Raw genomic sequence first — 12,985 nt, 5'->3', positions numbered from 1 at the left:
GGGGGCAGCTGATGAAGACGAGGATGCGACCACCTGATGAAGAAAATGATATGTTCAAGATAAAATTTCGTAGAATAGGTGTGTATATGCCTTATACGGTAGAAAAAGATATAGGCTAAACCTGTGATAGGTTAGGCGGTCGGGAAGAATGTGAGCTCCAACTTCTCAGCCAATGAGAAGGAGAGACAGAAGTTTAAGCGGCCGGGATAAGGTATAAATATACAAAAATCGAAAAAGTGCGCGTGCATCTATTTTTGGTGCACCCGATTCAGCGCTGTTTCGTATTAATAAATTTTTAAACTTTTGCTTGGGTGACTTTGTCCTCTTTAAATTCTAGGATGTGAGTCGGTGTTTCTCACAGCATTCATTTTTTTTCAGGATTCCGTTCACACCCCGTACAGAGCCGCAACGGCTTTTTAGCACAATCAAGGTCAAAGCAACAGGTCTCCTGTTGTCTGCTGTCTTGAGACAACTTTGCTACACCAAGAAATCACTGACCTCCCCCTGCTGCAGCCTCCTGCTCGTACCACACCGACAAGGTGCTCACGAGTGATAGCAGCAGCCGCTGGCCCAAGTGTGAGGTACGCACCAGCTGCTGTTGAGAACCCAAAGGCACTGTGACCTTCCACACACCCAGCCTCCCCCTACAACGTTTCACCTCTCTCCTCTACCAACACATGAGCTTTTCTCCTGTTTTATAATACAGTTATACCAGACAACCTAAAGAAACGTCGACGCTCTTACTTAGGCCGCACCTCCAGGTCTTGCCGCCATCTTGAATGCGGGCAGGACGCCGCCATCTTGGGTGAGGCCCTTCCTGTCCCACTCGCACATAAAGCCGAGGGGCGGCGGGGCGGGTTATTTACCCGTTTCTCTGCCCTCACCCAAAATGGCTGCCGGAGCATCCGCTCTTCCTTTAGCTGGGCGTCGCGCCGGCGCACCCCAGTGGCCGCTCGGGTCTGGGGTTTGCGGGAAGCGGAGACGCGGGGCTGTCTCGTCCCACTCACAGCGCGTCCGTACGGGTGTGCTGCTTCGCGCCCGGGCAGGTACCGGGGTGGGAAGGAGCCGGGGGGAGGCTGAAGGGGCGCTGGGACGGGCTGAGGCGCAGGCCGCCGGCGGGGTCTGTCAGGGGGAAGGTGCGGTGAAGGGGCTGCAATGGAGGGCCCAGCCGCGCCGCCCCTCAGGGGCCCGCCGGCCTCTCGGGAGCGCCTGAGGAGCCGGTGTGTCGGGCGGGGAACCGCCGGGGCTGAGACCCGGCTCTGCCCGCGGGTTGTTCGGCGTTGGCGGCGGCTGTAGCCCGTTTCCTCCGGGGGGACGGAGGGTGAGGGGGGAGCGGTTGGTGCCGGGGCTTCACCGAGGGAGGCGGGTGTGGGATGAGGGGAAAAGGAAACTCAGCCCGGGGCATGGCCCTGGCTCGGGCGGTAGTTGTAGTGAAGCTTCGGGGTGCTCGTTTGAGGGGAGCTCACCCTCAGTCCAGAGCTTGGAGGAAGTGTAATAGTGTTTATTTCGGTGCTGAATCATAGATAGAATGGTTTGGGTGGGAAGGGACCTTAGAGACCATCCATTTCCAACCCCTGCCCTGGGCAGGGACACATCCCACCAGACCACGCTGCTCAAAGTCCTGTTCAACCGGGTCTTGGTTTAATGTCAAACCCAACAAATTCAAGCAAAGTTAGCAGTGCAAAGGTACATTTCTGTAATCGTGAAATTGTCATAGTAAGACTGTTGAATTGGCATGAATGCACGTTTATGGCTTATTTTATTAAGCGTAACCTTAAGAAACTGCTTTGGTGCATTTTATTGTCTGAGGCACCTGTCTCACAAGCAGCCACCATTGCCTTTGAGTGTCCAGCAGTAGGCAGACACTGGCATTTGCATGGTTGGAGTCCACTGAATGAATGTGGTGTGTGAATATCAAAATTAATATTAATGGATTTAACTGGTACATACATAAATTGTGTTCTAAGTAGGGTGCGTCGTTTGTGAAATATGGCCGGGTTTCTGCAGTGATCTTTATGTATTTGATAACTTGTTGATATTTTTTTAGGTTGCAGGCAGGAGAAGGCTTTGTATGTGCTGAAATATCTTCCGCTCTATTGAGAGCAACTCACAAGAGTCATTTGAAAATTAAAATTTGATGCTTTACATCCGGAGGAGACGGAGTGTGCCTTCTGCGTAAGTGGTTTTGCCTCTTGGTTTCAGATTCTCTCAGATGTGTTGCTAAGCGATTAAAATCAAAGTCATATGTGCTTTTTATTTGACTGAAAAGACTTGGCTAAATTTGCTTCATTAACTGAAAAAAAAAAAAAAAAAAATTCCCCTGGAGCTTTATATCTAAACTAGCCAGTCAGAGCAGAATTGCAGGAGTGTCATGTAGTATCTAAGAACAGCAAGATGACTGAAGGACTAAAAATCGCATATTTTTCTTCTGTAATAACCTGGATGTGCTCAGGCTTGCTCTCTTAAGTGGTTTTTCATGGTTATTCAAAAACCCCTTGGATGTTGGGATTCTTCCGGAAGGCTGTGATCATGGGCAGCCAACACCATCTTAATGCCAGCCTCCAATGAGCTGGCTCTGTGGGCAGCAGAGTTGGCTATTTAATCATTAAAGCACCAAGTCAATAGGAGGAGTTGGTGTTCATTGTCTACCGGCAGTAAACGAGCTTTTTAATGCTCCTGCAGCTCCCAGAAAGCTTCACAGGCCTTGAGCTTCATCACATTGATCAGAAGAGTTCCTTTTTAGGAATGCCTTTTGAAGAAGTGTGCTTGAAACCCCCTACCTGAAGTGATAGGAAGGTTGTAACACAAAAGAGTGATACAGAAGATGTCCTTGATTAAGGCCAAGGTACACCCTCCTCACACTGTGACACATGCTTTCATTTCCCAGTTACTTTTACTGAATCATGGTCTTCATAAGAACAATGTGCATCTCTACCAGTTGGCACAGGAGAAGCAGTAAGCAGCCTGTCCCTTTGCTAGTGACAATTCTGAAAGGTCAGCTGGGTCCTCTTATGTCTCTGGCATCTTGTGCAAATCAGTCTTTGTGCTGAGTGTTGGGATACACTCGGTTCCTGCGCTGGAGCTCACAATCATGCCGGAACTCAAACAGTTTTATGCTGGAAATAGTAAAAACTTGCTGAAAATGCTGCATGGGATTGCCCAGTTCTTAGTGTTTTTAATTAGTACCTGTCTTTTTAATCTCTACCATTACTTTCTGACTAGGCTGAAGGCACAGTCTTGTTGGGGCGAGACAAATGTACTTGTTGGAAGCTCCTGGTTTTATTATTGAGTTGGCTTGAAAGACAGGAAAGCCATGTATGTTGTGTGGCAGTGGCACTGCTGGGCTGAGGCTGTCACCCTGCCTGGATGAGAGACCCCAGCCCTGCATTGCAGAAGGCTGCCTTGTCCTTCTGCCAGGCTGGTCCCTCACAGCAGCCTTTGCAGAGAGCAGGAAAATGCTGTCCAAGCACTTTCCATTGCTCTTCCTGTTTTATTTGCTTGAAGTGTGTATGAATTAGTGACAGCATTGTTCCACGTTCTTGTTTCTCATGTTTTCCTCTGGAATCTGGTTGTGATAGAAAGGAAGAGGCTTTTACCCCCAAAATGAGAAGTTTCTCGAAGAGTTCAGATTCCTGTTGTTGTTGTGCAAGTCTCCACATGGCAGTTTTTTGAAGTGTGCATATTGCTCTCTCTGTGAAAGAAGACTGTATTCTTACCCTGGACGTTTTTTGTAGTCTAGCTTAAGATTTCATAAGTCCTGACAAATGCTAGGAAGGGAGACCGTTGGAGTCAGTAATGATTTTAGATTCTTAATTATCTTTTTTTTTTCTTGTCAGTGAGGTTTCATGAGTCAGACTGGGCTGTTGGCAGTTTGTTCTGAAGATGTACATGTTGGTTGAAAACCGCACGAGTTCCTATCTTCATCTGAAGAGGTCACCTGGCATCCGATCTTGGTCTCTCTTTGTTGGTAAGACCAGAATCTTACTTGGTTTATTTCAGAGGTTGTTTTAAAGGAAGGGGGTCACAGAATAAATTCCCGAAAGAACCTCTAATAAGAGATGCCTGTCTTTTAGGCATTTTTCTTTCAAGAACCTCTCCTTTAGTATAGCCAGTTAATGAGCCTCAAGTCTCCTCAGTGTGAAGGAGGAGGTAACTGTTCTGTCTTGTAGTCTGCAGGGCCTCAGAGGCTCACAGGCAGAATTGGAAGGGAGTCCTGAAAGATGAAGAAAAGAAAGTATATTATATGCCATACAGCAATATAAATGTGAGGCTTCTGAAGGGGATGCATAGTGAAGTTGAAAACCATCAAAGTTTTCAGAAATGGAAAAATCTGCAGCGGAGCGGTGGTGGGGTTAGATGTGGCGTGTGGTTGACAGCGAGCTGTTACCGGCACTGTGTGTATGAAATAGGAAGTCATACAGGATGTTCCAAAAGGCATCTTTTTTTTTTTTTAAATGCTACTGAATATGCATAAAAAATACAGGGAGCGGTGGTACTTAGGACCACACTGAGAGAGCTGGTGGGGGAAAGGTGGCAGATCCTGCTTTCCAGCTGAGTAGAGCCCGTTGTAGCAACCATAATGGTTGCTGCATTGCTTTTGGTGATGTCTTGTCACACTCTCAATGAGACCAGGCCTTTGCAGTCAGAGTCTCTGGGGCAAGAGGCGTTTTTCCACTGCTTCCTCCTCAACGGGAGGACACAGCTGTATTGCAGAAGTGTTCTTCTGGCTCCACAGAGCACTTGGAGAGAAGAATAACCGTTGTAGTGTTCACGTTAACACACTCAAAGCGCGCGAAAGGAAGTATGATGTAACGGTGAGATTGAGAGTCCCTCTGAAGTTCCGGTCCTGATTCTGTCACAACCTTTTATTTCTAACCTCAGCCCCCGTGCTCTTTAGTGTCTTTGCAGGATGGGAGGGTTTTTATACTGAATTCAGAGTAAAATAACTGACTCTCTCATGTAGTGATCAGTGTCGCAATCACATTTGTCCCTTTTTTTTGAAAAATGATTAACTTGTGGATATTAATGTTTTTCATCAGGGAATTTTAGATGGTTTGAGCTGCTTGTATGTCTTAATTCTCTCCCCTCTCATCCTAGGAATAGCCTCCATAGGTTTGGCTGCTGCTTATTACAGTGCAGGTAATGGCCTATCATTTTTTTTTTTTTTGAAGAACTGTTTATTTCCTGTTCACCATGTTGTTCATGTTGATGACTCCTCTCTGCAGCTTCCATCTGGCCTTAAAGGCAGTGTAGGTACCGAGCAACTTTGTGGTGTGAATATTGAAATCCAATAATGATTGTTGCCCGTGTATGACTTCCTGTGCTTTAATGCTCTATTTCTTACTCGGCCTCCCTTTCCATTTGCAAGAGTATTTTTAATACTGATATTTAGTGCTCTGTGGCATTTCATACTTTCAGAGTGTTTTATAAATGTGATTAGCTGGTCCTCACAGCTCTCCTGGGAAGACACATGATGATTGTTTGCTGCCATAATGAAATGATTACCTTGCCTTTGATGGAAGTGCTCTGTTTCTCGGGAAACTGTTAAACCATCACTGGCAGTGATTACTCATAAAACCACCTTTAGAGAAGAGACAGCTACTGCTGCTTCCTGCAACAGAGCAGATGGCAACAAATGCCAGGTGTCCTTCTGTCTGTGGAGTTTGTCCTGCAGGCTGCCCTGTGATTCTCATGCTGCATCTTATTAACATCAAATTTTAAAACTTAATAGTATGTAGGAATATACTACCAATATAATCAATGTATTTTTATTTCAAGAGCGAAGTCTAGTGAAAGCTGCTGGAGACACCAGCCATATCTGCCTTTTTTTTCCTTAAGACACTACAACAAAGTTTCCTGAAACAACACTGAGCACAGTTCTAATCTGCTTCCAGTAAAAGTCTGAGTAAGCACATTGCTTAGGCTGCTGAATGTAAACATTTCCAGGACATAAAATGCAAATGTTTGTTTGTCAAGAGAGCCAACTGCTTCCTTTTATGAAGCAGCATGTTTGCTTCAGTGAATTTCCCTTGTCCCTTACTCTTGTCCTCTGCAGCACAAATATTTGGTGGTTGGGGGCAGGTTGCAAGTTTTGTGGATGCCTTTTAAGATGCTTTTGCTTTTAGGGAAGAGAAAGATGTAGTGATGTTAGAACCTTGCCAATAATACATATGCTTATAATTCTGCATGGTTTGGGGCCCAGTGTAGATGGAGTCTTTGAAAAATACATGAAGAGTTTCTGTATTTTTATCCTGGGAGAGAGCTGTAAAATAGCCTGTATTACAATTAAAGGTAAAAATTGCATCAGAGAAATCTTTATTCCTTTTGTTGCCTTTAAAGGGAGCATGTTGCTTTAAAAACTAACTGCCTGAATACTAAAGAAGGAAAAAACCCTCTAAATTTGTGCCTTTTTTTTTCTTTGCATTGTTCAGACAGCTTGGCATGGAAGCTCTTCTATATGGCTGGGTGTTTCTTTGTGGCAGCACAGAATCTGGAGCAGTGGGAGGTGAGATGCTGAACTTGGGGAAATGAGGTCGTGCGAGTTTAGAAACAGTTGGCAGATGCTGATTCCAGCAGCCCCACATGCTTGTTCAGCCCAAACAGACAAGTTATGTTCTTGGTTTTGAGGAAACCCTTTGGGGTTGCTTTATGAGAACTAGAATTAGGGTAATAATTCTTTGACTCCACAAGCATTAAAATGTGAAGCTAAATATAAGAGTGTCCTTTAAGGGGACACTTGCCCCAAACTGTTTTGTGACCTTTTGTTCCTCTTGTATAAAAGAGGGAGAAAGAATAGCACATTCAGCTGCTGCAACATGATTTTGTACTTACTGTGCCAGCTCATGACAGAACGACCATTAAATGGGGTAGCTCTGACCTTCCAGCCTCCTCAGCTCGTTTTCCACTGGGAAAAGTGGTATTTGTGAAGCTGGTTTATAATCTTGTGGGTGTTGATTTGTTGGGAGCTGGGCTGAGTGCAGTAACCTGCTATCTACCTTACTGACCTGAGTTCTTATAGAATAAGCAACCCACACGTATGAGACATCCTCTTTTCATCCACTGTCAGGGTATTTTAAACCTAATGTAAGCCTGGCCCATACAGCACAACGTTGGAATTTTGGTGGAATTAGCGACTGTGTTAGTGAAAAGTGTACCTAGAACTTCACTACATGCTTATACTGTAGGCCAAATGTGTACACCAAAAGTGAAAATAAAGGAGCTCCAAGTTCATGTTCCAATTTGATGCCAGGCAAAGTTTTCCTACATGAGGAATGTGACAAGAGGGGCAATGAAACCAGCTGTAACTTCTGTCTAGAAATAACACAGGAATTATGGTAAAGTCTGTTAAAGCCAAGAGCAAGATTGTGGTTTTTCACAGTCTAATAATAGAGGAATGTCCCTAAAATAGCTGCATTTCTCTGTGTTAACAAGATTATTTTGCCATGTAACCGTTTTTATGTTAGGTGTTTTTATGAAAACCTTGATTTTTATTTTTCAATTTTTGCAGGAAGCTGTATTTGATAAGAACAAGGGAACAGTCTGCCTAAAAACATTCAACCTTTACAAAAAAATACTGACCTTCTCAAAAGGAGGCAATGAACAAGGTGAGAGAGCAGTGTCTGTGGTAGTAAATGTGGTGAGCGGACAGAAGAAACGCGTACCTGTCCATTGAATAAGCTGCTTTGGAGTTGTGTACTCAAATTAGTCACATCTGTTTCCAGATCACTTTTCTTCCCAAGCAGCAGACATAATAATCTGTCTCTCGGGACCCAAATGCTTTTTAGGTTTTCAGGTTAGAGTGCCAAATGCATCTTGTTAGTTGTTTTAATCCAAGGTAATGAGGCTTACACATTGCTTGCCATAATAGTCTTAACCCTTCCTTTGGGATGTTAATGTGCAGCTCTGTATTTCCCTTGGTGAGCTGGCTTTGCAGGTGGGACTGATGAAAAACTTAAAATTTTTTTGATTCAGGAGTTGAGATTTCTATATTCTAATGTGGTTTTGGTAGCTGGCAAATCTTTAGATATATGCAAGCAGGCATGTTATATCTTGCAGATATATAACATGCATTTAAACCAGCATATTCAGTAGGCTCATTAATGCAGTATCTCATGTTTTCTGAGTTCCTGTGGGAGTGATGGAAGTTGAGGAAGTTGGCCGAGTCGCTGTGAGACAGGAGCTCCATTGCCAACTGAAGTAGGAGCCTCTTCAACGTCAGATTTTTTTATTCTACTTTCTAGTCTAAATCAAACCAACTCTCAAGATGCTTAAAACACTGACAGAATTTGGAATGCCCGAAGTTGAATTGTTTCTTTTAAACAGTCCGTTTTGAAGACGGAAGATAAGAGATGTGGAGAGAAGGATGTTTAATGTTTCTGAGCTTTCTTTTAGGGTATGTTGATACGTTGGGGAGCTGAGCACATCTCCTCCTGAGAGATTATTTGGTAATATCTGTTTCAAGTACCATTATTGTGGGCACCCGGAGATCAGCAGATGCTCTGAACAGTTAAATCTTTCAGTATTTGCTCAATCTCCTTAAACTCAGGAGCAGAGTCCCAGCTGGGGAAGTCACTAGTATCGGTGCTGAGCGTTTACTGTCACACTAATAGACTGCTTTGTTTTCCACATGTTTACAGTAGTGGCTCTGCTGCACGAGATCCGAGATGTGAACGTGGAAGAGGAGGTTGTGCGGTATTTTGGGAAGGGTTACCTGGTTGTGCTACGATTTGCCACTGGATTTTCACACCCGCTGACTCAGAGTGCAGTGCTGGGCTGTAGAAGGTGTGGTGTAGACTTTGTTTTTTTTTAAATTAGAATGTGTGAGGTGGGAAATACCAATCACATGGGTCAGTAATTGCCAACTATTGAGACTCAGCTCCGTTTTCATAGTTGCTGATATAACCTTGTGTTATTCAGCTTAACTTTTTAAAACCCTTTAATGCTTTCAGTTGCAGGCATTTGGGTAACACTGTCTCCCATCAGAAGATCATATATAGATATTGAAGATCCCTTTAGTGCTGCACATCCTCTGCAAATCCTAGTTACCTTCACTAGCTCACTGTGCAGTGGCAGAGGGGATTAATTCTGTTTTGCAAACATTCAGTGTATTTATTCTTTAACAGGATTTATTTTAAGCATGGATAATAAGGAATCTTGCAGCAGGGACTGTGGGAAAAGGATTGATTTGTTGTGATGTGGAAGCAATGTCTTGGCTTGGTGTGACCTTCACAAGTTGGGTGCTGTCACTTGTGCTCTATGCAGTGTGTTGACTCACCCTTCAAGCATTTATTCTCAAGACATAGCGTCCTGTCCTCGTCAACACCACAGTTCTACTAACTTACGTTGTTTCTTTTTTTCCACAGTGATGTGGAAGCAGTTGCCAAGCTCCTTACTAGTTTTCTGGGACTGGACAGAGTAGAGAGCCAAGAAGACCTCTCTCAGAGCAGCGAAACAGAGGGTAGTGATGCAGATGAACCACAGGATAAATATTAATAGTCGTCAGGAGCTGAAGAAAGCAGAGGCTTTCAAACATCTGGAAAATATACTGATTGCTCTTCAGAAAAAGAAATCTCTCACAGTCTTTACCTGGGCATTTCTCTACGTGTGTGTGTGCAACAGGAGGAATCTGTCTTAGGACACCTTTTTTAGGCTAAACTGCTTCAAGATCCGCTCTCTCAGCATTGCTGTTGTAGAGTCCAAAGCAAATTCCGGTTTATTTGTTCCTTTGCCTTAGTTCCTGCATGTGGACACTGGCTTTTGAGCTTTGTTAGCTCATCCAACTTGTCTAAGAACAGTTATTTATTAATTAATGGGTTTGAAATCATTTATTGCTTTCCCATTAATGAAGTGGAGATACAGATGCAAACATCTGCTGCAGGTACAGTATATGAAATGGAGAAGAGCTGAATTTGAAATCAACACAATGCTTTGAGGTTTTTCTCAAAATGTTATAAATGACTGAATATATGGCTAAATTGGTTTTAAGCAGCTTAATATATGCAATTAGGTGATGCAGGATAGTGGCACTTTTGTATTCTCTACTACTGACCTGCCGCTAAGATACCAGTGAAGTTAAAGTTGGAGTGACTGTCTTGGAATTGGAAACAACAGGCTGATCGCCCTGTTACAGTCTGACTTCTCTTGGACTTCCCAGGGAGCTGTAAACAAAAACTGATCATGTTGATGATTCAACATCTAAGGGTACCTTAATCCTGTTCTGCTTAACTTCTGGGCATAGATTGCCCCAAGATAAAGAAGCTTTTTCTAGACCTCAGCAGTTACTATTTTAACAGTGTATTTAGAAAGGAAGAAAAGCACATGTTAGTTTAGGTTGGGAGAAGACTGATGTCAAACTATGTGGCAGCCTAGATTTGTTTAGTATTTCCTCACTTGAAATGATACCTAAGTGCTAAATAATAACTTTTTTAAGATAGCTGGGGTAGATCCACTGTCTGCTTTGTATCCGTGTCTTACTCCAGGTGTGTGTAGTGTCCTCTGTTCTGACCAACGGTTTCACAGATGGTTAAAACACAAATTTTCCAAGATACTTTTTGAAGTCAAAGCTACCTCTGTTAGCCAACGTGTTCTGTCTAGAACTAAAACTTCATCATGTTGTCGGTACAAGGGAAAAAAAAAATGTTGTAAAGAGCTAAAAACCCCTTCAACGTGTTAAAACTGCTTGTGTTATAGTTCACTGAGTTCTATTTAGGAATTGTATGGTCTGAAGAGCTGAATTGGAAAATACTTAATAGAGTTACTTCTTGGAGACCTGAAGGGGGAATTGTGTGCTCTGCTTTCTCCTGTGGCCAGTGGCAGATGTCTTCAGGACTTGGCCTGCATTCTGGTTTCAAAGCTCTACCTCTGCAGAAGAGACAGCTCTGAAAAGGTTTCAGCAGAAGCTGTGTCCTGTTGTGTGTTCCTTCTCTGACCCAAGAATGGCTTGTACTGAAAATGCTCAAAGTGCTCTTTCTGTCTGTTTAAAAGGGACTGCAGCACAGAAGTGGGTTCTCTTTCTGTGAAATAAGAAAAGAAACCTGTAATTGTGTCAGGTATCAAAGCAGACCTCTGCTGACCTGCTTGTGAAGCCCTCTGAGTTGGGGGAGTTCATCCTTTCTGTGTCAGGTATCAAAGCAGACCTCTGCTGATGGACCTGCTTGTGAAGCCGTCTGAGTTGGGGGAGTTCATCCTTTGGTTTTCACTCTCCACCCCACATCACTGGAATTGGGAAGCTGCTTTGTATGAATGTGGGAAAATCAGGTTGCAGGCAATTAGCTAAACTTGGCGTTTATCTGAAGCACAGCTGTAAGCAAAGAGTAATCACCAAACTGGCTTAAAAAAAATACTGCAGGGTGTAACACTTTGGAGAGCCCTTCATTTAAATCTAGAGTAATGTATAGCCTGGGTGACACTCATTTTAGAGGGAAGAGAATGAGATTGGGAATTTGGAGAACTTGGTTTTTTTCCACTGTGTAAAATGAGAATTTCAGGTGTTCTAAGGACTTCCAGTAAGAAATACTGAAAGAGTGTTTAGTGGGATAATGTAACTGCTGCTTTGCAGTGAGGCTCTGCAGAGGGAGAGCGCGGTGGGGATCTGCATTGCACTTGTGTCCACGGGTTTCTTTGTGTTTCCCCAAGACCTAACATTCCATGGAAGATACAAACCACGCTGGGGTTTTCCAGTTAAAAATCAGCTTCAGAAAGGTACGACTGTTGATCTAAGCCTGTGCTGTGTGGTGTGCCCTGCTTCTGCTGAGCCCTTCTGTGCCTCTCGCTTCCTCTGCAGCCTTGATGTCAGTAGTGCCTGTACTTATGGACTATGCAACTTCGTTATACAAACACCAAAGCAACCTGAGGAGGATTCAGAACCCCTAGCAAGGGGAATGACCTGTAGGAAGAGAAACCAGCCTGGATTACATTCTGTGGAGTAAATGGGAGCTGGAATTCCGCAGACTGTGAAGGCTGAGTGAGTAAATTCATCCAGTTTGGTGTGTTCTGGCTGGGGGCTGTGTGCTGGGTGCTGCTGGCTGGTCCCTACAACCAGGAGCTCGTCGTGGTTCAACCCACAGCACGGGCAGAGGCTGGCACGGCTCGGCACCTTGGAGGCCCTACGTGTGTCACAGGCTGACGTGTGTTTCTCTTAATCAAGGTTTTGAGCTTCCCATCTTCAAAAACTGTCTTTTGTACTTGGAAGACATATCTGGATTTTCACGTTTTGCAGTCACTGTGTGCATGGAAAGTTAATTTGCAAGTGGCTGTGAACATGGATTTGGTTATGGCAGTGTCTGCAGGCTCCTCAGCAACACGATGCAGCTTGAAGGAACGGTTTAGAAGAGCAGGTGCTAACTCAGGACAGGTTCTGCTCAACCCTATTTCCACTAGTCCTTTCTCTGAGCCTCTTGCCGCTTTTTGACCATTTTGGATGGTTTTCCTCACTTCTCTTGGGCCTGGCTGGTTGAAAGGCCCAGTTCACGTAGCCTCGTGTGCCTGATGTAACGTGGCTTGTACTATGAGGAATGATGTGAAAGACTAGTTTTTGGTTGGGAAATTAGACACTCCTGGAAGAGCATTACAGATGTGCTTGTTAAGGTTTGTGCATCTCAGACTGTAGTAACTTGAGACTAAACAGCTGTAGTTTGACTTACAAATGATTTGAAAACCTGCATAAAAGGTCTTAATGTTCTATGTAAGCCTGTGCTTCATGAAGCCAAGGCTTTCTGTTACCTCTTTAATCTAGGTGTACGGTAAGTGCCGGTTGGCAGATGCTGCAGCTGAAACCCCAGCAGCCTGTGTGCAGTTCCCTGCGTGGCTGGGGCTGGGATCGCGGCCTCGGCTGTCGTGCTGAATGGAAGCATCTTATAGAAAGGGAGCAAGCTGCCTTATCTAAGCCATAACCCAATATTCTGCTGTTTCACAAACAGAGATACTCTGGTAACTAGGATCAATTGTACGAGTCTCAAAAACCAAGGTATTTATAGTCTATAGCTGA

The 12,985-nt window shown here is 44.1% G+C and overlaps 1 protein-coding gene across 2 annotated transcripts; it reads left to right on the top strand.

Annotated features, from left to right (window-relative positions):
* Nucleotides 1-901: 901 nt before the first annotated feature.
* Nucleotides 902-12,985, top strand: LOC106894801 (chromosome unknown open reading frame, human C17orf62). 2 transcript variants are annotated; one of them, XR_001413313.1, is made up of 9 exons: nt 902-1,046; nt 2,048-2,175; nt 3,837-3,967; nt 5,098-5,139; nt 6,432-6,505; nt 7,508-7,604; nt 8,637-8,781; nt 9,363-11,048; nt 11,122-12,985. XR_001413313.1 is itself a non-coding variant. In XM_014953733.1 (8 exons), the coding sequence occupies exons 3-8, from the start codon at nt 3,883-3,885 to the stop codon at nt 9,490-9,492; spliced, it is 573 nt and encodes a 190-aa protein (XP_014809219.1). In that variant the 5' UTR covers nt 902-1,046; nt 2,048-2,175; nt 3,837-3,882; the 3' UTR covers nt 9,493-11,114. The 2 variants fall into 2 exon arrangements, 1 of the variants encoding a protein (XP_014809219.1); XM_014953733.1 differs by lacking the exon at nt 11,122-12,985 and having other exon boundaries at nt 9,363-11,114.

This window comes from Calidris pugnax, unplaced genomic scaffold (genome assembly GCF_001431845.1).
Source record: "Calidris pugnax isolate Ruff unplaced genomic scaffold, ASM143184v1 scaffold9, whole genome shotgun sequence".
Taxonomy (NCBI): domain Eukaryota; kingdom Metazoa; phylum Chordata; class Aves; order Charadriiformes; family Scolopacidae; genus Calidris; species Calidris pugnax.
Note: the sequence above shows the minus strand (reverse complement) of the source record. Positions and strands in the feature narration are given on the sequence as shown.